Source organism: Scyliorhinus torazame, chromosome 17 (assembly GCF_047496885.1).
Source record: "Scyliorhinus torazame isolate Kashiwa2021f chromosome 17, sScyTor2.1, whole genome shotgun sequence".
Taxonomy (NCBI): Eukaryota; Metazoa; Chordata; class Chondrichthyes; order Carcharhiniformes; family Scyliorhinidae; genus Scyliorhinus; species Scyliorhinus torazame.
In genome coordinates, this window is record NC_092723.1 from 112,780,073 (window position 1) to 112,807,124 (window position 27,052).

At 46.5% G+C, this 27,052-nt stretch overlaps 1 protein-coding gene across 10 annotated transcripts in view; it reads right to left on the reverse strand.

Moving 5' to 3' along the window:
- Positions 1-344: 344 nt before the first annotated feature.
- The window catches only part of LOC140394074 (uncharacterized), a 139,515-nt gene continuing 112,807 nt past the window's right edge, over positions 345-27,052 (reverse strand). For 4 of the 10 annotated variants that reach the window (XM_072480893.1, XM_072480896.1, XM_072480892.1 and 1 more), the window contains exons 17-20: positions 16,084-16,205; positions 7,657-7,779; positions 3,448-3,500; positions 345-2,053 (exon numbers count right to left, since the gene is read on the reverse strand). In XM_072480893.1, the coding sequence (XP_072336994.1) occupies positions 1,938-2,053; positions 3,448-3,500; positions 7,657-7,779; positions 16,084-16,205 (414 nt within the window). In that variant the 3' untranslated portion in view covers positions 345-1,937. Of the gene's footprint in view, positions 2,054-3,442; positions 3,501-7,656; positions 7,780-16,083; positions 16,206-27,052 lie in introns of those variants that run through there. The other 6 variants (XM_072480895.1, XM_072480897.1, XM_072480898.1 and 3 more) reach the window with 6 other exon arrangements.

Genomic DNA, 27,052 nt, shown 5'->3' on the forward strand with positions numbered 1-27,052 from the left:
ATGAAAGCGAAAAGTTCAAAAGACCGTAGATCAAAGAAACAGCTAAAAAGAAACTTAATTCCTCGGTGGACTGACCTTGTTCCATCCAAAAAAGAAACTAGTGCTGAATTCAAGGGTTTTCACCTTGAGGGCTCATGGAAGAACTGCAAGCTTTTGAGTTTAGTCTGCAATTATTTTAACCCCATCTCAGCGATGCACATTTTTCAAGAAAAAAATAATATTCTGTTCTATACTCTAGATAAGTGAAGGGTATAGCTGTACATTATCTTCCAGAACCAAAGCAGCATAGTAACGGTATCAAACAACTCCTACCAAAACGAAATAAGCTCCAAACCCAAAAGCAATTTCATAAACAAGTGCAGATTTTTTTTTAATTGAAAAATTTATTAAGTGAATACATTGAAAAACAGATTTAAAAAAGACATGAATGTCACAGAACCTGTAGAAAAATATACAAAGCTTTCCTAAAAAAAAAACAATTTTTTTTTCAGGTTAAACTTATCTAAGGGGTTCGTTTTTTTGCAATTAGGCCCAGGTTTTGTTACTGTAACAATGCCATAAAATAATAAGGCACTGAAGGCTGGTACCCCATACCCATATGCAGAGGCTGCCAGCAACCATAAAACATAAAGAGATATTCTGTGGCCCCTAAATAAACAAAGTTGCACGTGTATTCTTCTAAAGGATAAAGATGTCATTCTCTCTGCCCTAATCACAGAATATTCCTTAATTGTGAAAGGCACCAAATTCAGTGTGTAGAATCTCCTTGACAAAATGTAAACTCAAAAATCAGATTGTGCAAATATACAAAAGGACTTGCACAGTGTTCGGAGCACAAAGAAACTATTCAAAAATAGAAATCACAAGGTTTTGGGAAATCTCATCACAGTATTTTAGTAGATCTTTGAAACATTAAGTAACTATGCTACATTGCAACGTTAAGGGAGAATTAAATGGAAAACCAAGATCAGGAGACTCGAGTGCCAAAATGATGCACTTGCAGCATTGCTCTGTCGATAGGGAGCACCCTTTCACTAACAAGAGGGTGGAAGAAAGGCAGATTTAAATGGAACAATCTCAATTACCACTCTAGCCAATACAAATTTTTAAAAAAAGGATCGACACTGACTTGGATAAAGGATCCTTAAAAGGATTTTATAAAATTACAATGGCGCAGATTTTTATTTGTACAGCACCAAGTATCAATCACAGTTGTATAAAAGATGCTGACGTCAGTGCTGAATGAGACAAAATGAGTTGGGATTCCTAGTCAGTCAATCTGTTCTTACCAGCATAAGAAAAAGGATTACTAAAGTAATTCAGAACAGTGAATGATTTCCACTCAATGTTAGTTAATGAACATCCGAAATAAATTATTCCTACAGATCTCCATTTTGCGAATGGCAGGTTTGGCCTTCACTGTGTCACATCTGCTTTAGGTACAGGTTAATTCTTTGAAACCAGGTATAAACGTACCATACTTTTCATGATCTTTTCTCTAAAAGCAGAAAATACCCTAAGTAAACGTAAGGCAGTTTCTTATCGGGCCAATTGAACCTCGTACAAATTCTTACTCCCATTCTTTCCAATGCCTCCGATTATTGAAGCACAATAAATTTAAGGAAAATAAAGGAATAGGAAAAAAAAGTTTCATTTACCGGACCCCTTGGCATCAATATTTTAATTATTTTCTATTTTTTTTTTTCTAAGTGTTGAACTCTTTAAGGATACTCTATTTAAGAACAGTGGAATAATTGTTAAAGCGGACTCATAGTTTAAAAAGAATTATAGGATTTCCATTTGTGTGCAGTTTTCATTGGTGTTTGGTCATTTAAAATGGAGATGTTTGATCACTGTAATAAGTCATGTAAGGAGCAAATGTCACAGTCACCGGCATCCAAATGTGCGTTGCTATTGTAATCCACCTTTTCCAGTGGTCATCGATTTGGATATGTTCTTGAATGAGCCAATATTTTTCTTAAATTAGCTGGTTTAATTTTTTCCGTAACTCTACAAACTGAGCGGTGTTCAGCATTTCCATGGCTGGAATAACCTGCAGCAACAGAGAAGAAAAATGATATTATTCTTCAAATGACTGGGCCGCAGTAACATTTAAAAAATATTCAACTCCCAATGGAGGACAACGGTGATTGGGTGACCAGATGTCCTGGTTTTTGTTGGGACAGTCACAGTTTTCACCAAACGTCCCAGTGCCTGGACAATGTCCTTCAAATTGCTCCAATATCACGGTCCAGCACCCCCCCCCCCCCCCCCCCCCCGCCGTTGGAATTTCACCATGCATCCATTTACTGTCGGTAAATCCAAGGAAAGTCTTCTCATGCTTGGTGGCACCCTGGGTATCAGCATGTTGCCCACTTGGCAGGATGGTGTTGGGGCATTCCCCGAATACGTGGAGTTCTTCTCTCCGGCATCTGGAGCTGAAAGGAAACCAGCCCCTGGGTGACATCAGAAGGTTTGACCAACCACAAGCTGCACTTGGATGAGGTAGACGGATGGCACCCATCAGTAAACCACCAATCAGTGGCGAGGAGGGCTGCAGGCACGTTTCGCTGAGCTGTGACACGTTTCATCAAACTTTTTCTTTGTTGCTTGCGGCTCTGGGTGCACACAAAATCTCCCACACTTGAGGTATATTCACTAGTTTAAAATCCAGCTTCTGGCTGAACACGTCTGCTGTTAGAACCCAGTGAGCGAATGAAAATAAGTGAGGCTTTTAAATGGAGATTGGCCTTACCATTGTGCATTTCACAGTAAAGTTGGAATAGAGAATTCTGGCTGGGAGTTAATGACAATCAAAGCTTTGGTTCAATTTATTTTTAAATGAGACAGAAATGTTATTGAAACAAAACTCCCTGGCCTGTAACTTCCGTCTTCAATCAGGTGTCTTAATACGGTGCCAACTCTGGCTGGACAGAAACTGGGAGATGTAATCACATGACTTCATATCTTTAACTGCCCTCCCGGAAGGTGATGTCATTTAACAGGTAAATCATCAGAGTCTGGCCTGTCCAAGGCTTTTCAGTGTGTCCTGGTTTGACTTTGGAAAAAGTCTGGTCACCCGAGATTCAACCATTTATCGTTCAATGGTAGGCCATGGGCTTGAAGCCAGGAATTGCCCCCAGTAATACAGTCACTGGGATATAATACTCTGTAGTGCTCTGACAAGCTAGTTACAAACCAGCATGGGGAAAGGCCCTTTGGCTGCCCGCTTCGCTATCTTGGGTGTGTGAGACAGAAAATCTGAAGTAAGGGAGGTAATGAAATAAAAATAATTCCAAGGCTCAATTATTAAAGGGGATTGAATATAAAAGTACATTTGAAAGTACCATTATGTAATCACCCAAAATTCCTTCCCTCCCGAAAACTGTAAAAGTATCAAAGAATTCGACAACATTGATTTTGATTTCAAGTACAAGCATACCTTACTTTGTAGAAAACTGTGAAGTTTTTGTGTCCAGAGACATTCTTTGTTTTTGAATCTGTGGAACAATATAGCCAGAAGTTAGTACATTTACTTGCAGTTTAAATTTGTTCTAGGGAACGTGATAAGAGTAGATGTGACACCTCTATGACCCAAAATCATTTATTTTCTTAAAAATAAATTTAGAGTAGCCAATTATTTTTTTTTCCAATTAAGGTGGCCAATCCACCTAACCTGCACATCTTTGGGTTGTGGGGGTGAAACTCACGCAGTCATGGGGAGAATGTGCAAACTCCACACGAACAGTGACCCAGGGCTGGGATTTGAAACCGGGTCTTCAGCGCCGCAAACCCAGTGCTAACCACTGCACCACATGCAGCCCCCCAAAAATCATTTCTAATCAAATTAATGGCAGGAAAATCTCTATTGTCTGCAAGGCTCTTTTATGTAATGAGTTTGTCCAGTCTCCGGTCATGGTACCTGCAGTAGAAGCCTGGCGCTAATGTTCACAGTGATTAACTTTTTTCTGTTTACAGTCAATCCAACAAGGTGCTGCATATGCTTGCAAAATATTACAAAGAAACACAAACAGATCTTTGGTAAGCGAAAACAGACCCAAAAACAATGCAGACATTTAATTGCAAAACATCAGCTCAGAGCAGGTCTGACAGGAATGGAAGGATGAATAAAATTTTGCTGACCAAGTAGCATTAGCAAAGATGTAGCAAGTGAGGTGTTGAATGAAAACATGCCAGTGTATTGGAAATGAAATTATATTTGCCATGACAGGAGAAGGAATGCATTGTACAAAATCACTGTTTCCATCCCCATCATTAACATTCACAGAATGCGACAACACAATGGAAAACAGAAAAACTCCTCGACATGAAAAAGTTTCACACCAAGGATGCTGCATTTCATTTGTGAGGGGGGGTTCTTCACGAGAGTGAACACACGAGAGTTGCTTTTTCAGCCTGTTCTCTAGACAGAGAGGTAACCCCATATATAGTCTTCAAAACAATGATGGGATTCTCTAAGCATGTTGAATTTTCTACTTGTGAAAGTCCAAAACAAAGCCATAAATATAGAAGAGTCACTAACTAATTTCAAAAAAGAATTCAGTAGGAGCTTCTTTGTGGTTAGAGTGAAACTCACTACCTTCTGGAGGTGAGACAAATACTAATTAAAGAAAAAGCTAGATAAATAGCCGAGGCAGAAACTTATAGAAGGATATGTTGATTGCGTGAGATGAACAAGAGTGGAAGATGGCTTTTGTATCAGATAATTTAAAGTGCAGAAGGAGGCCATTCGGCCCATCAAATCTGCATCGGCCCATGGAAAGAGCACCCCACTTAAGCCCACACCTCCACCATATCCCGTAACCCAGTAACCCCATCAAATCTTTTCACACGAAGGGGCAATTTAGCATGGCCAGTCCACGTGATCTTAAATAATATTTACTGTCACAAGTAGACTTACATTAACACTGCAATGAAGTTATTGTGAAAAACCCCTAGTCGCCACATTCCGGTGCCTGTTCGGGTACACAGGGGGACAATTCAGAATGTCCAAATTATATAACAGCACGTCTTTCGGGATTTGTGGGAGGAAACCGGAGCACCTAGAGGAAACCCACAGACACAGGGAGAACATGCAAACTCCGCAGACAGTGACCCAAGCGGGAATCAAACCCGGGTCCCTGGTACTATGAAGCAACAGTGCTAACCACCGTGCTACCTCAAATTCTGGGAGAGCTCTGAAACGGAATATGGGCGGGTGCCAAACAGTGTGCGACCTTTGGACTATGGGAGGAAACCAGAGCATCCAGAGGTAACTCATGCAGACATGGGGAGAAAGTGAAAACTCCACACAATCACCCAAGGCCGAAATTCAACCCTGGAACTGTGAGGCAGCAGTGCTAACCACTGTTGTGAAGCATAAACACTACTGTAGATCCCTGGGCTGAATGGCCTGTTGCTAGTACGCTGTACAATTCTATACAAAATTGTTGCAAGTTAAAAACATTTTTTTTTTTAGCGTACCCGATTCCTTTATTTCCCAATTAAGGGGCAGCTTAGTATGGCCAATTCACCTACCCTGCGCATCTTTTTGGGTTGTGGGGGTGAGACCCACGCAGACACGGGGAGAATGAGCAAACTCCACACACAGTGACCCAGGGCCGGGATTCGAACCTGGTTCCTTCGTGCCATGTGGCTAACCACTGCGCCAAAGTGTCGCCCTCATCATTTTATTTTTATTTTAGAGTACCCAATTTTTTTCCCCCCCAATTAAGGAGCAATTTAGCATGGCCAAGCCACCTAACCTGGGTTGTGGGGGTGAGATCCACGCAGACATGGGAAGAATGTGCAAACTACACATGGACAGTGACCCGTGGCTGGGACTGAACCCAGGTTCTCACCGATCATTGCAAGTTATAGAATTTCATAGAATTTACAGTGCAGAAGGAGGCCATTTGGCCCATCGAGTCTGCACCGGCTCTTGGAAAGAGCACCCTACCGAGGCCCACACCTCCACCCTACCCCCATAACCCCTTAACCCAGTAACCACACCCAACACTAAGGGCAATTTTGGACACTAAGGACAATTTAACATGGCCAATCCACCTAACCTGCACATCTTTGGACTGTGGGAGGAAACCGGAGCACCCGGAGGAAACCCACGTACACACGGGGAGGATGTGCAGACTCCGCACAGACAGTGACCCAAGCCGGAATCGAACCTGGGTCCCTGGAGCTGTGAAGCAATTGTGCTATCCACTATGCTACCGTGCTGCCCGAAGTTAATGGTGATATGCAAACCGACCCAGTCTGTTCAAACTTTGGATAAAAATAACTTGCGAACGAGCTTTGAAATGTGGGTTTGGAGGAGAATGGACAGGATCTAGCGAACAAAAAAAGTAACAAATGAAGATGTGTTGAGGGGAGTGAACAAACAAGAGATTTTCTGAGGCAGAGAGAGCAGGCAGGCATATCTCAAGTAAACATGGAGTAGCAGGAGATGTTATGGAAGGAAGATTAGGAAGGGGAGGAAAGGTGAAAATAATACTCAATTCGCTTGAAAGTTGAAGGAAAGGAAAACATTGGAAGACTAGCTCAGATCAGAGAGACATGGAGAAGATAATGAGGCAATAATCATTCCTCGACAGAGAACATATGATGGGGGAAAAAAAGTCTGTGACAGGTAATTTCAATTAAATGCTATAGTAACTCGCTGACCAATTCATAGAAAAAACACTAGGATTGTGTAAAACACCAATACCCGAGTGGAAGTGAAACATTACAATTTCTATATTGTTTCTGATACAAGGACAGCAAATTTTTGAAAGAATACTGTTGAAAAGACTCAAACAGCATTCTGATCACTTATGTACGAGTACCAGCTTTTTATTTCCAGGTATATTTATTTTTAAATCAATTTCAAATTTGGAAGCTGCTTTGGTGAGATTTGAGTTTACGGTCACCGAATTATTAAAACCATACCAACAGTCACTGAGTTTTGTAATCAGCTGGCAGATTATAACCAAGGTAGCTGCTGATCTCAGTATCCCTATCAGCTGGAGGAAAATGGAGGTAGGTGGGTAGAGAAGTGACCAAGACGAAGCTCTCGGTCTGTCAAGATCCTGATAGTTGAACAGCCTGAAAAATATGCACACAGTTGAGCAAAAAAATCAGAGGGCAGGCCGCCAGACATATATGCATGAGAAAGGAAGAAAAACAGGAAATGCTAATTCTTCTGCAAAAAAAAAAAGGATTTAGGTTTCAAGACAAGAATATTTTTACAACCCTTTGGGACGAGTTGCCAGCTTCAATATCACCCAGGAAAATAAGGCCCCTGCTCTTTTGGCACAGAGGTTTACCAATTATGAAATCTCAAATAGCAACATTAAAATAAAAAGTTTTTGTACTACTTCATTAAGAAAATAAAGGAAAAAGAGGCAGATCTTGAATTTTACAGCACAGCAGATTGCAAGGAGGAGAAACAGCCACTGTAAATTTCAGCATTGCAATCTTTTAGCACATAACTATTACTTTGTTTGAGGTGAGGCGCATCATACTGTTTTGAACCACTTTTGAAAACACCTTTTAAAGACCAACAACATTTATAAAATTTAGATGCCACACAGCAGTCAACTTGAGACATCAGACATTACTTTTACTATTAAAGAAATCTTTGCAGATTCCAGAAATACTCACTCGTGCCACGACTCCACAAGAACGTTGAGCACAGGAATGCTAACAGATTGGATAGTAGCTTGATTAAAAGACAGGAAGAGGGTCACCAAATCGGCGACATAGTCAGCATCATGACACTTAAACCTAATTTAGAAGAAATGCACTTTTTAAATAGATAGCATATTTGCATTTTTGACAAATATTCTAAAAATCACAGAAAAGCAAATTTAGTAGTATTATGGTCAGCAAACTAGAATCCGCGAGATACTTTTGAGAAACAATGTCGGTTTACAAACAACTGAAATTGAACTCGAGTGGCTTGCATTAAAACAGACTTTAAAAAGAAATTAAGTGAGACTTAGCAGTTTTGGTAAAAAAAAATTATTTTCTTTAAAAAAAAATATAGATTTAGAGTCTCCAATTCTTTTTTTTTTCCCAATTAAGGGGCAATTTGGCGTGACCAATTCAACTACCCTGCACATCATTTTGGGTTATGGGGGTGAGACCCACGCAGGCATGGGGAGAATGTGCAAACTCCACACAAACAGTGACCTGGGGCCAGGATTGAACCCGGGTGCTCGGCGCCGCGAGGCAGCAGTGCTCACCACTGCGCCACAGTGCTGCCCAGTATTTTCAACTGGAACAAAGTGAAATAATCAGTTTCTGTGTCTGGGAGCACATTTTCTTCAGGAAGGTCTGTGCATCACATGAAATTATTAGTCGTCTCAATTACAAATAGCATCCTGCTCGACAGATGGTCATCAATGATGCCCATGGTCAATGTATGATTAATTAAAAGCTCGTCACACGACACCAATTCTCTCCCAAGTATGATGGCTTGCAATCAATCATGTTCTCTGGCAAAGGTTTGTGCTATCACATAATTGGGTGTTTAAGCAGCAATTACATTAGAAATCTTTTAGAGAAATGCTTTAAATACGTGCGATCACGTGAAGTACTTGAATGAAAGTGTAAAATTCTATGTAGTATAACCACTCTCTTGCAAGTGGGAAGTCAAGACCAAATTTAGTATTCAGGTCAAGCAGGGTTGGAGCTGGAGATATGGAGCCAGGTGAAAGTGGTCCAAAAAGGCTGAGGAAGCATATTGGAAAGGACAGGAAAGAGCAGGGGATTAGAAGAGGGCATTCAGCTCCCAGCTCCTTCACCAGTCCCAAGTCTAACCTTTCTTCGAGTTAGAATTTACCGCTTGGAGAGTGGGTTACGAACATGCACAAAAAGCAACAATCTTCATTCTGCTGTGACTATTATTGGACCGGGGGAACCGGGGGGGGGGGGGGGGGGGGGGGGGGGGGGTCCAGAACGGGAATGAGTGGGAACACTGCAGCTCACGTTTCCGTGTGAACGAATACCAAAGAGCTCATTTGACTAGTCACCCCCAAAAAAAGAGGGAACGATACAATTCATGAGTTTGCACAATTAACATACGTGCACTCTGGTTGACTGGTTGGATGAGAATTGGCTCTCACTCATTAGGTTCAACTGAGCAGCTGAAAATCATCTGGAACTAATGGCAATTTATTTCAGTTTTTCACCATTTCATTTGAGATTATTTTTGGTTAGGATATGCAGTACTGGTGACACGGTGGCGCAGTGGTTTACACTGCTGCCTATAGCGCCGACGGCCCAGTTTCGATCACGTCCCCGGGTCAGTGTGTGTGGAGTTTGCATATTCTCGCCGTCTGTAACCCAAAGATGTGCACAGTACGTGGACGAGCCGTATCTTTTTTATTAAAACAGTAAAACATATATGCAAGGCCAAACGGTACAAACCCTAATTTTGTATTGGAGAAACAGGGTACCCTCCCCTCAGTATCAACGTACGGGGGGGGGGGGGGGGGGGGGGGTAGGATACTCTGATTATTAAAAAAGTTCACAATACAGTTGTACAAAAAAGTACAAGCACTAAACTTTGCACAGGAGAGACCAGATACCCTTGCCTCTGTGCTAACAGAGGGGAAAGGAAGGGAGTGTGGTGGGGAGGGCCCAATAGGACACGGCCTGAACTATCTACGGAGGCAGAAAAACAAAAGAACCGTCAATTATGATGTGCCAGATTATGGGAGTCCCCCAGAGGGGGTGAAGGGCGACACAGTGTCAGGCACTGCTAAAGTGCCCCTTAATAAAAAAATAAATAAATATGGATATTCAATACTCTTGTTAATAGCCACTGCTCGGCTGATGGGAGGCAAATGCTATTGCAGCAATTTATTTCCAGTTCCTATTCTGTTGAGTAACAATATTATTTTACTGTTAGACTAAACGAACAGAGGGGACTGCAAAAGATCTACAACAGTTCAGTACACTTGAGCTTTCCAAACTATTTTGATTAACATAAATATTAGGGCTGGTTTAGCACAATGGGCTAAACAACTGGCTTGTAATGCAGAACAATGCCGGCAGCACGGGTTCAATTCCCGTTCCAGCCTCCCCGAACAGGCGCCGGAATGTGGCGACTACGATCTTTTCACAGTAACTTCATTTGAAGCCTACTTGTGACAATAAGCGATTATTAACCAAGTGAACAAAATCAAATTAACTGAGTGACAAATTAAAGGGACATCTGGAGCTTTCCACCTAATGATATTTGGCAGGCATTTATCACCAATGACCAACTGCAGAGCTGTCTAATTAACATCTAATGCAGCTACATTAGGTGCTCATTTATGGGGAGGCAGTGGCATAGTGGTATTGTCACTGGACTAATGACCCAGAGTAATGCTCTGGGGTCCCAGGTTCAAATCCTGCCACTGCAGATGGTGAAATTTGAATTCAATAAAATTTGGTGGACCACAAAACCATTGTCGATTGTATCTGGTTCACTAATGGTTTCTTGGTTCAGAGAAGGAAATCTGCCATCCTTACCTGGCCTGCCATTCTTACTCGTCTGGCCTATATGTGACTCCAGACGCACAGCAATTTGGTTGACTCTTAATTTTCCTCAAGGGAAATTAGGGATGGGTAATAAATGTCTGCGACGCCCATGACAAGGGCGTTGCATAAAAAGCTACATATTGGCAGCTACCTGCCCTTTATGCAGCCTTGTGGAGTTCGTTGACCATGTCCATACAGGTTGCTATAGGCTGCATCACCTTTTCAGTTATTTATAAAAACCTTTTGTTACTGTTTTATTGTACTGCCCCATGCTCCTGATTTAAGGACATCTGATGCAGAGAGGGGTGGGGGAGGAGGAGGACCTCCTCGTGAACCTGCTCCTGGCCGAACTTGCAATCAACAGGTCCAGTAGCGGGTGATCGAAGGGGTTGCCCAACCCCTTCGCTCTACTACGGATACTGGAGAGGGAGCGCATTATATCCACTGGCACCGTTGAGACCTTCCATGCTCGTTGGGCACCGCAGATAAGGGATGCCTTACTGACCTGTTAATCACATTTTGGTTTGATGTTTTAAGTCTCATTTGTGATTCATTTTTTTGTTCAAGGCAGTTTCCCTTTAAGGCCCTTTAATTTGTACCTCAAGTTTATTTAATTTAGTTTATTAGGTTATTTGTTAATCAAAATAGTTGGCACCCAGAGGATGCATTTTCCCCATTGAGAAAGTACATTGGACTTTAAAAAAATATATAAATTTAGTGTACCCATGATGCACGATCAATTGCACAAAGACTAAAGTTGGGTACAACTGTGGCTTTATTACAGTCAGATGCATGGCCTCCTGCTGCAGCTGGCGTAATGGCAGGGCACTGGAGGGCATGCATATTTATACAGTTCTCCGTGGGCGGAGCCAGCCGGCAGGAGCTACCGGCGAACCTGTAGTGCAAGTCCTATCTTACATCACCTAATACAGGTGTAACAGTGGTTTACTACATTCACCCCCTGTTAGAAATGAGTCCGGTGGGGGTGACGTGAAACTATATACAATTAGTGCAATTATGTACAGTGGTAGGGAAAGAAACGTCCATGTTGACGGTCCGGAGTCCGTCAAAGGTTCAGCCGGTCCGGTGCTTTGGTGCTTCGTTGGGAGAAGCGTAACGATGGCGGCGAAGTCGGTGCTGGTGGTGCTGATGCTGGCCAGCCATCAGGGAACTCCGGGAGCATGCAGAAGTCCTCTTGTGCGGAAAAGGGGATGGGGGGGGGGGGTGCTCTGGTGGGGTCAAAATTGGCGGCGCGGTGAGAGGTGGAACCTGACGGTGCCAGGTCCCTGAGTGAGACAGTATCTTGGCAGCCGTCGGGGAACTCAACCTAGGCATATTGAGGGTTGGCATGGAGCAGGTGAACCCTGTCCACCAAGGGGTCCGCCTTGTGGAGTTGGACGTGCCTACGGAGAAGGACCGGTCCTGGAGCAGCGAGCCAAGTCGGGAGCAACACCCCGGATGTGGACTTCCTGGGGAAGGTATAAACACCTTCATGGGGTATGTTATTAGTGGCGGTGCACAATAGTGACCGGATGGAGTGTAGAGCGTCAGGGAGGACTTCCTGCCAGCGAGAGGCTGGGAGGTTCCTGGACCGTATGGCCAGCTGGACGGCCCTCCAAACCGTCCCATTCTCCCGTTCTACTTGCCCGTTCCCCCGGGGGTTGTAGCTGGTCGTCCTGCTGGAGGCTATACCCCTGCTGAGCAGGAACTGAAGCAGCTCATCGCTCATGAATGAGGATCCCCTGTCGCTGTGGATGTAGGCGGGGAAACCGAACAGAGCGAAGATGGTGCTGAGGGCCTTGATGACGGTGGCAGACGTCATATCGGGGCATGGGATGGTGAAGGGGAATTTGGAGTACTCATCGACCACACTGAGAATGTATGTGTTACGGTCGGTGGAGGGGAGGGGTCCTTTGAAATCCACGCTGAGGCGTTCAAAGGGGTGGGAAGCCTTCACCAGGCGCGCACGGTCTGGCTGGTAGAAGTGCGGCTTGCACTCCGCACAGACCTGGTAGGTGACTAAGGTGACTGTCCTTACTTCCTCGACGGAGTAGGGCAGATTGCGAGCTTTGACCAGATGGTACAATCGAGTGACCCCTGGGTGACAAAGGCTGTCGTGTAGGGCCTGGAGTCGGCCCACTTGTGCGCTGGCACATGTACCTCGGGAGGGCCCGTCTGGGGGCTTGTTGAGTTTACCGGGGCGATACAAGATCTCGTAATTATAGGTGGAGAGCTCGATTCTCCACCGCAAGATTTTATCATTTTTGATCTTGCCCGCTGTGTGTTATTGAACATGAAGGCTACCGACCGTTGGTCCGTAAAGAGAGTGAATCTCTTACCGGCCGGGTAATGCCTCCAATGCCGCACAGCTTCAACAATAGCTTGGGTCTCTTTTCCGACGGATGAGTGTCGAATTTCAGAGGCATGAAGGGTGCGGGAAAAGAATGCCACGGACTGCCTGCCTGGTTTAGAGTGGCGGCAAGGGACGACGCCTGAAGCGTCGCTTTCTACTTGGAAAGGTAGTGACTCGTCCACTGCGCGCATCCCGGCCTATGCGATGTCTGCTCTGATGCGGGCGAAAGCGTGTTGTGCCTCGGCCGCGAGGGGGAATTGGGTGGACTGGATGAGAGGGTGGGCCTTGTTCGCATAGTTTGGGACCCACTGAGCGTAGTAGGAAAAGAACCCCAGGCAGCGTTTGAGGGCCTTGGGGCAGGGGATGTTCCATGAGGGGGCGCATGCGGTCGGGGTCGGGCCTGAGAAGGCCATTTTGGACTATATAGCCGAGAATGGCTAACCGGGTCGTGCTGAACACAAACTTCTCTTTGTTGTAGGTCAGGTTGAGAAGAGTGGCAGTGCGGAGGAATTTATCGAGGTTGGCATCGTGGTCCTGCTGGTCATAGCCGCAGATGTTGACATGATCGAAGTACGGAAAGGTGGCCCGCAAACCGTACTGGTCGATCATTCGGTCCATCTCTCTTTGGAAGACCAAGACCCCATTTGTGACACCGAAAGGGACCCTAAGGAAGTGGTAGAGGCGACCGTCCGCCTTAAAGGCAGTGTATGACCGGTCCGACTTCCGGATGTGGAGCTGGTGGTAGGCGGATTTCAGGTCAATTGTTGAGAAGACCCGGTACTGCGCAATCTGATATATCAGATATGCATGGGAGGGGGTACGCGTCGAGCGGTGTGTACCGATTGATGGTCTGGATGTAGTCCACGACCATCCCGTGTTTCTCCCCAGTTTTAACCACTACCACTTGGGCTCTCCAGGGGCTGTTGCTGGCCTTGATAATACCCTCCTTAAGCAGCCGCTGGACTTCGGACCTGATGATGGTCTTGTCCTGGGTGCTGTACCGTCTGCTTCTAGTGGCAACGGGCTTGCAATCCGCAGTTAGATTGGCAAAAAGGGAGGAGGGATCGACCTTGAGGGTTGCGAGGCCGCAAACGATAAGGGGGGGTAAGGGCCCGCCGAATTTGAGGGTGAGGCTCTGGAGGTTGCCTGGAAGTCCAGGCCCAACAGGAGTGCAGTGCAGAGATTAGGAAGGACATAGAGGCGGAAGTTACTAAATTCTACGGCCCGGACCGCGAGGAGGACTGTACAAAAGCCTCGGATCGGGACGGAGTGGGATCCGGATGCTAGGGAGATATTTTGATTGGCAGGGTGGACCGCGAGGGAGCAGCGCCTTACCATATCTGGGTGAACAAAGCTTTTGGTGCTCCTGGAGTCCAGCAGGCACGAGGTCGCGTGGCCGTTGATTTTAACCGTCGTCGACGCGGTGGACAGGTTGTGCGGGCAAGATTGGTCCAGCGACATCGAAGCAAGCTACGGATAGCCATCGGATGGTTCAGGTGGCGTGCGTGTGCGGTTCCGATGTCGGTATGTCCGGGGACCCTGTGGGGAACAAGATGGAGGCGCCCATGGTGCGCACATTGCAGGGTCGGGACAAGATGGCGGCCCCCATGGTGCGCACATTGCAGGGTCGGGACTAGATGGCGGCACCCATGGCCGAAGGGGGACAAGATGGCGGCACCCATTGGTCGCACATGGACCCGGGAGAAGTTGTCAGCTCCCATTGTGTGTCTGGCGTGGGGGAGGGGGCGGTAACCGGCGCGATCGCAGCGTCTGCGCGGGCCTGGCACACAGCCGCGAAGTGGCCCTTTTTACTGCAGGCTTTACAAACTGAAGTGTGGGCTGGGCAGTGTTGGCAGGGGTGCTTCTGCTGACCGCAGAAATAGCATCGGGGACCCCCGGGGTGCGCGGATCGGCGTGTGGCGCAGGCGTATTACGAATGCAGGGCCCCGGCTGAGGAGGTCGTCGGCGGGGTCCAGGAGAAGTAGGAAAGGGTAGAAGGGTGGGCAGCGCGGCGGCAGAGGTACGATTGTACGTTACGGGATGAGACCATCATGGAGAGCGCCAAGATTTTCGTCTCCGCCAGTTCGAGCGTGGCCCCTTCCAGTATTCGTTCTCGGATGCGGTCCAACGCAATCCACGTCACAAAGGCATCATGCATGAGGAGATTCGCGTGTTCGGCGGCCGTAACAGCCTGACAGTCACAGTCCCGGACGAGTGGAATTAGGGCGCGCCAGAAGTCTTCGATGGACTCACCAGGTAGTTGCGAGCAGGTGGCGAGTACATGCCTGGTGAAGAGCGTGTTCGCCTTCTGCGCGTAGTGTTCCTTAAGGAGTTCCATTGCTTTTGTCTAATTCGTGGCGTCTTGGATCAATGGGAACACGCTGGAGCTCAGTCTGGAGTACAGGATGTTTATCTTCTGAGCCTCCGCTGGCTCGGGGTCCGCAGCCTTGATGTAGGCCTCAAAACATGCTAGCCAGTGAGTAAAGTCTTTTCTGGCGTCGGGCGAGTGCGGATCCAGCTGCAGGCGATCTGATATCCATTCTGTGGGAAATCTGACTGTAATAAATTGATGCACGATCAATTGCACAAAGACTAAAGTTGGGTACAACTGTGGCTTTATTACAGTCAGATGCGTGGCCTCCTGCTGCAGCTGGCGAATGGCAGGGCACTGGAGGTCATGCATATTTATACAGTTCTCAGTGGGCGGAGCCAGCCGGCAGGAGCTACCGGCGAACCGGTTGTGCAGGTCCTACCTTACATCTCCTATTACAGTGGTTCACCACAACCCAATTAATTATTTTCCAATTAAGGGGCAATTTTAACGTGTTCAATCCACCTACCTTGCACATCTTTGGGTTGTGGGGGTGAAACCCACGCAAACACGGGGAGAATGTGCAAACTCCACACGGACAGTGACCCAGAGCCGGGATTGAACCTGGGCGCCGTGAGGCAGCAGGGCTAACCCACTGCGCCACCGTGCTGCCCTACATTGGACTTTTTAAACGCATTTTGAAATTGAATGCCGTAACTTTTGTGATAGATATGACATTGATATTCTACATAATATCTAGCACTGCAATTTTTCATGTGGTGCAGTGTTTACACCACGAATCCCCTTCAAAATAACCATCTGAACAAATGACTGAGGGGGATTAAAGTACCTGCAAACTATCTAGATTACCAGTAATTGAAATCATACTTACGCGTCAATCAACATGCTTTTATATACATAGATATTGCTGCTCAACACGCCACAAAAATGGTGCAAGACATCTTCTTTCATGCTCAGACTGTCGAACAGGAGTTTCAGAGCCCAGAAATTCTTCTAAAATTACCATAAACAATATGAAATTAAACATCAAGAAAATCATATGCGACTTGATGAGCTACGTATCTACAGCTAAATAGCAACAGCGTTAACTGGATCTGGTGCTGAGGATTGAGATGGCCAAGTGGATGAAGTGTCTGTGGAGAAACACTTGGGCAAGAGTGACCGTCAGGTCTTGCGGTTCAGATTAGTAGTGGTGAAGAGCCAGGATCAATCAAAAGTAGAAATTCTGAACAATAATAATCTTTATTGTCACAAGTAGGCTTACATTAACACTGCAATGAAGTTACTGTGAAAAGCCCCTAGTCGCCACATTCCGGCGTCTGTTCGGGTACAGAGAGAGAATTCAGAATTTTCAATTCACCCAACAGTCTTTCAGGACTTGAGGGAGGAAACCGGAGCACCCGGAGGAAACCCACACAGACAGGGAGAACATGCAAACCCCGCAGACAGTGACCCGAGCCGGGCATCAAACCTGGGACCCTGGCGTTGTGAAGTGACAATGCTAACCACCGTGCTGCCCTGGAAAAGGGCCAACTTGAATGGGTTGAGGGGAGATTCTGCAGGGCAAGACAAACCAAAGGCTAACAGGACAAATAGTAACAAAACATTTGATAATCTTGAAGAAATTGTTTTAGATTAGGTACATTTCAACAAGGGTGGGTATGGGAACCAAAGCCTGAACCTTGTCTGATGAGGGAGACAGAGAATATGATGAAACAAGAGGGTATATGAAGCGAGTCAAGTGAATTCTTCCAGTGAGAATCAGGCCAAATACAATCGGTTGAGGGGGAAAGTGAGGAAGTATACAAGACCGGCAAATAGAGAAATAGAACATAAAAGGAGCCCCAAAATTCTCTACCAGAATGCAAATATTAAAAGCTGGGGGGTGGGTCCTATTAGGGGCAGAGAGGGATATATGCTTAGCGATGCAGGACAATGTGTACTTTGCATTGTTATTCTCGAAGGGGATGCTGACAAAATACTGGTTGAAGTGGAGATGGTAGGGATAATGGATGGGGTGAAAATGGAAAGTAAGAATGTATTGGAACGGCTGGCTACGCTCAAGAGTGGATAGATTGCCTTGTCTGAATGGTTTATATCCAGATTGCTCACAAAATGGGGGTGCCATAATCTTCCATAGTAATGGGGGAAGTGGGGGGGGTAGCAAATGTGACATCCTTATTCAAGAAAGGATGCAAGAACATTCCTAGTAACTACAGGCCAGCCAGTTTAACTTCAGTGGTGGGGTAAGGTTTTAGAAATCAACTGGCATTGAAGGGTTGGAGTTAATTAACGAGCACTACTAGAGTTTGTAAAACTCATAACATGTTTCATTAATTTAACTGTACTTATGAAGTCAGCTGGTGAAGGGAAAGCAGTGGATGTTGCCTACATGGATTTTTAGAAAGTATTTCAAAGAGTAACACAACTGATATTGAGGCTGATGGGGGGGGGGGGGGGGGTCATGTGCCAGCTTGAATAAAAAATGAGCTGAAGAACAGAAAACAGTAAGTGGTGGTGAACTGTTATTTATCAGACTGAAAGATAGTAAATGAGGGCACAGTGCTGGACTGCTGCTTTTTGATCAGGATTAATGGACTTGCTAGGAGTTCGGATTAGTGTTTTGTTATGTGGAAACCAAATGGCTATGTACTCACTAACGGTATTGATACTGCTGAATTGAATAGGACACTTTACACTGAAATAGGAGTTAATTGCAGCAAACTGATCAAAACCAGACAGGTAATCGGAGCAGGATAGGAAAGTCCTTGTATAGAACATAGAAAAATACAGCACAGAACAGGCCTTTCGGCCCACGATGTTGTGCCGAACCTTTGTCCTAGATTAATCATAGATCATAGAATTTACAGTGCAGAAGGAGGCCATTCGGCCCATCGAGTCTGCACCGGCTCTTGGAAAGAGCAGCCTACCCAAGGTCAACACCTCCACCCTATCCCATAACCCAGTAACCTGACCCAACACTAAGGGCAATTTTGGACACTAAGGGCAATTTATCATGGCCAATCCACCTAACCTGCACCTCTTTGGACTGTGGGAGGAAACCGGAGCACCCGGAGGAAACCCACGCACACACGGGGAGGATGTGCAGACTCCGCACAGACAGTGACCCAAGCCGGAATCGAACCTGGGACCCTGGAGCTGTGAAGCAATTGTGCTATCCACAATGCTACCGTGCTGCCTTTAAGAACAAATTAATCTACACTATATCATTCTACAGTAATCCATGTACCTATCCAATAGCTGCTTGAAGGTCCCTAATGTTTCCGACTCAACTACTTCCACAGGCAGTGCATTCCATGCCCCCACTATCTCTGGGTAAAGAACCTACCTCTGACATCCCCCCTATATCTTCCACCATTCACCTTAAATTTATGTCCCCTTGTAATGGTTTGTTCCACCCAGGGAAAAAGTATCTGACTGTCTACTCTATCTATTCCCCTTATCATCTTATAAACCTCTATCAAGTCGCCCCTCATCCTCTCCGTTCTAATGAGAAAAGGCCCAGCACCCTCAACCTTTCCTCGTAAGACCTACTCTCCATTCCAGGCAACATCCTGGTAAATCTCCTTTGCACCTTTTCCAAAGCTTCCACATCCTTCCTAAAATGAGGCGACCAGAACTGTACACAGTACTCCAAATGTGGTCTTACCAAAGTTTTGTACAGCTGCATCATCACCTCACGGCTCTTAAATTCAATCCCTCTGTTAATGAACGCTAGCACACCATAGGCCTTCTTCACAGCTCTATCCACTTGAGTGGCAACTTTCAAAGATGTATGAACATAGACCCCAAGATCTCTCTGCTCTTCCACATTGCCAAGAACTCTACCGTTAACCCTATATTCCGCATTCATATTTGTCCTTCCAAAATGGACCTCACACTTTTCAGGGTTAAACTCCATCTGCCACTTCTCAGCCCAGCTCTGCATCCCATCTATGTCTCTTTGCAGCCGACAACAGCCCTCCTCATTATCCACAACTCCACCAATCTTCGTATCGTCTGCAAATTTACTGACCTACCCTTCAACTCCCTCATCCAAGTCATTAATGAAAATCACAAACGGCAGAGGACCCAGAACTGATCCCTGCGGTACGCCACTGGTAACTGGGATCCAGGCTGAATATTTGCCATCCACCACCACTCTGACTTCTATCGGTTAGCCAGTTCGTTATCCAACTGGCCAAATTTCCCACTATCCCATGCCTTCTTACTTTCTGCATAAGCCTACCATGGGGAACCTTATCAAATACCTTACTAAAATCCATGTACACTACATCCACTGCTTTACCTTCATCCACATGCTTGGTCACCTCCTCAAAGAATTCAATAAGACTTGTAAGGCAAGACCTACCCCTCACAAATCCGTGCTGACTATCCCTAATCAAGCAGTGTCATTCCAGGTGCTCAGAAATCCTACCCTTTCCATTACTTTGCCTACCACCGAAGTAAGACTAACTGGCCTGTAATTCCCAGGGTTATCCCTATTCCCTTTATTGAACAGGGGCACGACATTCGCCACTCTCCAATCTCCTGGTACCACCCCTGTTGACAGTGAGGACGAAAAGATCATTGCCAACGGCTCTGCAATTTCATCTCTTGCTTCCCATAGAATCCTTGGATATATCCAGTCAGGCCCGGGGGACTTGTCTATCCAAGTTTTTCAAAATGTCCAACACATCTTCCTTCCTAACAAATATTTCCTCGAGCTTACCAGTCTGTTTCACACTGTCCTCTCCAACAACATGGCCCCTCTCATTTGTAAACACAGAAGAAAAGTACTCGTTCAAGACCTCTCCTTTCTCTTCAGACTCAATACACAATCTCCCGCTACTGTCCTTGATCGGACCTACCCTCGTTCTAGTCATTCTCATATTTCTCACATGTGTAAAAGGCCTTGGGGTTTTCCTTGATCCTACCCGCCAAAGATTGTTCATGCCCTCTCTTAGCTCTCCTAATCCCCAGTTCCCTCCTGGCTATCTTGTATCCCTCCAGCGCCCTGTCTGAACCTTGTTTCCTCAGCCTTACACAAGTCTCCTTTTTCCTCTTAACAAGACATTCAACCTCTCTTGTCAACCGTGGTTCCCTCACTCGACCATTTCTTCCCTGCCTGACAGGGACATACATCATCAAGGACACGTGGTACCTGTTCCTTGAACAAGTTCCACATTTCACTTGTGTCCTTCCCTGACAGCCTATGTTCCCAACTTATGCACTTCAATTCTTGTCTGACAACATCGTATTTACCCTTCCCCCAATTGTAAACCTTGCCCTGTTGCACGCACCTATCCCTCCCCATTACTAAAGCGAATCACAGAATTGTGGTCACTATCTCCAAAATGCTCCCCCACTAACAAATCTATCACTTGCCCTGGTTCATTTCCAAGTACCAAATCAAATATTGCCTCCCCTCTGGTTGGACAATCTTACATACTTGTGTTAGAAAAGCTTCCTGGACGCACTGCACAAACACCACCCCATCCAAACTATTTGATCTATAGAGTTTCCACTCAATGTTTGGGAAGTTAAAGTCACCCATGATTACTACCCTGTGACTTCGGCACCTTTCCAAAATCTGTTTCCCAATCTGTTCCTCCACATCTCTGCTACTATTGGGGGGCCTATAGAAAACTCCTAACAAGGTGACTGCTCCTTTCCTATTTCTGACTTCAACCCATACTACCTCAGTAGGCAGATACTCCTCGAACTGCCTTTCTGCAGCTGTTACATTATCTCTAATTAACAATGCCACCCACCCACCTCTTTCACCACCCTCCCTAATCTTATTGAAACATCTATAACCAGGGACCTCCAACAACCATTTCTGCCCCTCTTCTATCCAAGTTTCCGTGATGGCCACCGCATTGTAGTCCCAAGTACCGATCCATGCCTTAAGTTCACCCACCTTATTCCTGATGCTTCTTGCGTTGAAGTGTACACACTTCAACCCATCTCCGTGCCTGCAAGTACTCTCCTTTGTCAGTGTTCCCTTCCCCACTGCCTCACTACACGCTTTGGGGTCCTGAATATCGTCTACCTTAGTTGCTGGACTACAAATCCGGTTCTCATTCCCCTGCCAAATTAGTTTAAACCCTCCCGAAGAGTACTAGAAAACCTCCCTCCCAGGATATTGGTGCCCCTCTGGTTCAGATGCAACCCATCCTGCTTGTACAGGTCCCACCTTCCCCAGAATGCGCTCCAATTATCCAAATACCTGAAGCCCTCCCTCCTACACCATTCCTGCAGCCACGTGTTCAGCTGCACTCTCTCCCTACTCCTAGCCTCACTATCACATGGCACCGGCAACAAGCCAGAGATGACAACTCTGTCTGTCCTGGCTTTTAACTGCCAGCCTAACTCCCTGAACCCATTTATTACCTCCACACCCCTTTTCCTACCTACGTCGTTGGTACCAATGTGCACCACGACTGCTGGCTGCTCCCCCTCCCCCTTAAGGATCCTGAAGACACGATCCGAGACATCCCTGGCCCTGGCACCCGGGAGGCAACATACCTTCCGGGAGTCTCGCTCGCGACCACAGAATCTCCTATCTATTCCCCTAACCATTGAATCTCCTACTACTATTGCTTTTCTATTTCCCCCCTTCCCTTCGGAGCCCCAGAGCCAGACTCAGTGCAGAGACTTGCCCGCTAGGGCCTTCCCCCGGTAAGTCACCGCCCCCCAACAGCATCCAAAACGGTATACTTGTTTTGAAGGGGAACGGCCACGAGAGATCCCTGCACTGTCTGCCTGTTTGTTTTCTTTCCCCCGACTGTAACCCAGCTACTCTTGTCCTGTACCTTGGGTGTGGTTACCTCCCTGTAACTCTTCTCTATCACCCCCTCTGCCTCCCGGATGATCCGGAGTTCATCCAGCTTCAGCTCCAGTTCACTAACACGGTCTTTGAGGAGCTGGAGTTGGGTGCACTTCCCACAGGTATAGTCAGCGGGGACACCGGTGGTATCCCTCACCACCCACATCCTACAGGAGGAGCAAGCAACTGGCCTAGCCTCCATCCCCTCTTACCTTACAGAATATAGCTGCCCTGTGGACCAACTGGACCTCCGCCCCTGCTCCTAGTCAGCTGCACTCTCTGTAAACTCCTGGTTCTCTTCTCGCTCTTTGCGGAAATGTAGGAAACAAAATGAAAGGAGCACCTTACTCCCTTCCTCACCTAACTCCCTCAGTCACCAAACTCTCACTCTAGCACTCAAATGCACCAACCATGCCTTGATAACTCCCCCCTCACCACTGCCTTTAGTGCCTCCCATATCGTATCCGCTGAAACCTCTCCCGTATCATTAATCTCTACATATCCCCGGATGGCGTTCCTCACCTGCTCAGAGACCTCTTCCTCTGCCAACAATCCCACGTCCAATCTTCATTGCGGATACTGGTACTCACCAGTGCGGGGTATGGTCGACACCAATATTGCCGAGTACTCAACATTCACCACCCCTGCCAACATCTTATCAAACACAAAATGTCTATTCGGGAGTACACCGTGTGCACATGGGAGAGAATGAAAATTCCTTTGCTCTCGGTCTCCCAAATCTCCACTATCCACCCCCACCCATCCCATGTCCTCCATGAACCCCTTTAGCTCCTTTGCTATCGACACCCTCTGTTGACCGACCCAGTACCTTATTTAAATCCCCTCCCCCCCCATAATTAGCCGATGCGAGTCAAGGTCGGGGATCCTCCCCAGCAACCACCTCAAATTCCACTTGGTCGCAGTTCGGGGCATAGATGGTCATTAATACCACCGGCATCCCTTCAAATTTCCCACTTACCATAACATACCTCCCCAGAGAGTCAGCCACTATACTTCCCACTTCAAACGTCACCTGCTTGTTGATCAAAATCACCACCCCCTTAGTTTTAGAATCCAATCAAGAGTGAAATAGTTGCCCTACCCACCCCTTCCTCGGTCTAGTCTGCTCTCCCATCATCAGATGAGTTTCCTGTAGCATAGCCACATCCGCTTTCAATCTTTTTAAATGTGCGAATCAACCATAGCACCTCCTGGGCCAGCCTCCATCCTGCGTCATGCACCTCCTCAGGCCCACCCTCGGATGCCCACCGTCATCTAATCTCCTCCTACCACTTATTACAAGCACTTCCCCTGTCAGCAGTTCATCCACCCTCTCCTGCCAAGCCCCAGAACTACAACCCCTCCCCGATCCCCCCACTAACCACCTGCTCCCCCCCCCACTGCGCTTCGGTGAACTGGCCCATCCAGCTAGCCCCCGCCCATGACGCCTAGCATCCTACCCCAACTGATTTCCACCCCCCCCCACCCTGTTAGTGCAAACAAAACAACTTCACCCCAATCGAAGAGAACAGCCCCCCAATCCCCCACCAAAGAACAGAAACAAATCCAGAGCAGAACAATCGCCTCAGACACAGTATAACAATGTCCAACATATCTGCAGAAACACGGCATAAAAGCGTCTCCACCAAAGTTAAACGTCCTCCTTCTCCTGCCTGTCCGTTGTCTCTGACAAACTCCATCGCCTCCTCCAGCGTCCCAAAGTACAGTTTCCAACCTTCATAGGTCATCCACTAGCGCGCCAGATACAGCACCCTGAACTTCACCCCCCTTCTTTTAGAGGACAGCCTTGACCTTATTGAAGCTCGCTCTCCTCTTGGCCAATTCTGCACCCAGGTCCTGATGCACGCGGATTTCACTGCCCTCCCAGGTGCAGCGCCTCGTCAGTCTAGCCCACCTCAAGATCCGCTCCTTGCCCAGGCCCTCGGCAGCTCATTCCCCTGCGGCTTCCTCATTAGCGCCCTATTCACTCATTCCACTTCGAGGTCGTGCTCCCTCTCCCAGCAGCTTCTCCAACATCTTCCCCAGATACGCGCTGGCGTTTGCTCCCTCACTTCCCTCCAGCAGGTCGACGATCCTTAGATTCTGCCTGCGTGACCCGTTCTCCAGGTCCTCAACTTTCTCTTGCAGCCACCTCTGCTGATCCCGCATCAACCCCATCTCTGCTGCCACCGAAGCGAGCTGCTCCTAGTGTTCCCCCGCCACCTCCTCCATATTCTTGATCGCCTGACCCTGGGCTTCCAGCCTCATCTCCACACGGTCGATCGCCACCTTAAATTGAGTCCACCGCCCCGGCCAGGTCCTCCAGATTCTCCTTGCGTTGCTGGGTGAACTTCCCGTTCAGGAAGCCCACCAGCTGTTCTGTTGACCACTGAGCCGGGAGGGCCGCTCCATGCCCCTCCGCCATCTCCACGTGTGTCACAGGCACCGTACCAGCTTTTGCTCTCTGTTCCCCTCTTTTACGACCGCTTCTGGTCCTCTACTCCATGCACCGGTGGGTCACTCTCTTCACCAGCACCGTTTCTCCTCTACACATCCAACCATTAACCGGGGGAAAGGTCCGAAAAAACCCCACGAGTGGGAACCACCAAATGTGCAATCATTCACCATGGCCGCCACCGGAAGTCCTCTCATCAATATTGTTATGGACAAATGCATTCTGTGGCGGGTAGATTAGTGAGAACACGGTCAAGTAGATATCTTCCTTGCAATCTCACCCCATCTACCGTTAGCCCAGTCTGGCTCTATGGCGTTTAGGTCTCATCCTGTAGTGGTGCCGAGCTGCATTTGGTGATGAACATTGAAGTCCCCAAAAAGTACATTTTTGCCGTTGCTTCTTCCAAGTGATGTTCAATGGGCAGTAATACCAAATCATCAGCTGAGGGTGGACTGTAGGAGTAATCAGCAGGTTTTCTTGCCCAAATTGATGATGCCATGAAATCTCATGGGCTCTGAAGTCCATGCTATGGACTTGCAGTGATATTTCCTCTTGACTGCATACTGCAGTGCTGCACTGGCTGTGCCACCAACCATTCTCATGGATCTGTCTGAGGATGGAACATAGCCAAGGATAATGATGGAGGATTAAAAACAGTAACTGCTGGAAATACTCAGTAGGCCAAGCATCTGTGGAGAATGGAGTGAAATAGCTTGTACACGGTGGCAAAAAAGCATTCTGCTGTCCCTCGGGCATCCAAGAAGAATCTACTATATCCTCCTGATCAGTGGGATCACTCACGAGAACAGTGAGAGTTGGGACTCCATTAAATCAAGATCCAACACTGGGCCTGATGGGCAAAGTGAAATATTCCAAACATAATATCTGTTATTCCGTGATTGATTGAGAGAGCAAAGGCAGCAGGTTCCAAGGAAAAATAACAAAGTATTCATAAAGATGGCCCTGGGTGGCACGGTGGCACAGTGGCTAGCACTGGTGCCTACGGCGCTGAGGACCCAGGTTTGATCCCAGCCCTGGGTCACGGTCTGTGTGGAGCTTGCACATTCTCCAGTGTCTGCGTCATTTTCACCTCCACAACACAAAGATGTGCAGGTTAGGTGGATTGGCCACACTAAAATTGAACCTTAATTGGGTACTCTAGATTTAAAAAAAAAAAATTATTCATAAAGGCAGCCCTGTTGAATGACATTTTTTCTCCTCCGTATTCATTTCACCTGAAATCGACTTACGTAAATTGGCCAACAGAAATTAAATTTTTTACGTGCATCATTCAAAGTCTTGCTTCATCCTAAGATGCCTTCTCAAAATTAGTAATATATCCCATCCCCGTGCAGAATTCTGAGATGCGAAATAGGAGTGGATAGTTGGTTACAAATTCTATAGCAGGGCAGCACAGTGGCTAGCACTGCTGCTTCACGTGCAGAGGACCCGGGTTTGATCCCAGCCCTGGGTCACTGTCCATGTGGAGTTTGCACACATTCTCCCAGTGTCTGCGTGGGCCTCAGCCCAACAACCCAAAAAGATATACAAGGTAGGTGAATTGGCCACATTAAATTGTCCCTTAATTGGAAAAAAAAAGAATTGGGTACTCAAAAAAAAAAATTCTATGGCAAACCAAAAATTTATGTTAATTATTAAAACAGGACAAAGTATCACCATCCTAAACTAACTGAGGGGAGTAACAGAAAAACAATTTCAGGCCTACAGCAAAGGTGCAGTAGTCATTGGCAACTATCATGATTGATTAGCTAGTGATTTCAGAGAAGCATAGGGTATTTTGACTCAGAATAACCCATGAGGCAGTGGGTCAACTTTACTGAATCGGCTAAAATTCTAACGTGTGCTGTGAAAACATCTAATTTCACGATTCATGCACTTTGGGACAATACGCTTAGGTTGGGGGACAAACATTTTTAAATGCAAGAAACACGTGGCAAAGCTGGTAAACAGATCTGAAAGTAATTACAATTCAAAGAGTGACCTGTGCATATTTAACAAAGTCAGCGTTGGAAAACATTAAACAATGGGTAGTCCCTTTGAATTTTTGATGTAAATAAGATGTCCATTGTTGTCTTCATGAGGGGTTTAAATTACTCACATAGTTTCCCAGATCAAAGAGAAGGTTTGGGAAGGGAAATAATGAGTTTGGCATTCCAGGGATTTTTACATTTCCATGAGAATGGGTTAGAATTAAATTATATTTTTGGTTGGGTTTTATCTGTGCGTATTCTCACAAAAAAAAGACATTGCTGTTGGAGCCTTGAAGCAGCTTTGAGACAAAGAGAGCGAGGCGTGGGGAAGGACAGTAAGAAACAAAGGGTGTTTTCTGATTTTGGAGTCACAAAGCAGCAGTTTCTTGAGCTGGGGTGTGCACAAGTGAATCCCTTAGCTGTGGCACACCTAGTGTGTACCTTCTCAGGGAGAAGGACGGTAATAAAATTGAAGAGATTAACATAGACAGAGGAGGTTCCGAGTTGTCTGGCAAGCTTAAAGGTAGACAAATCTCCCGGGCCAGATGAAATGTTTCCCAGG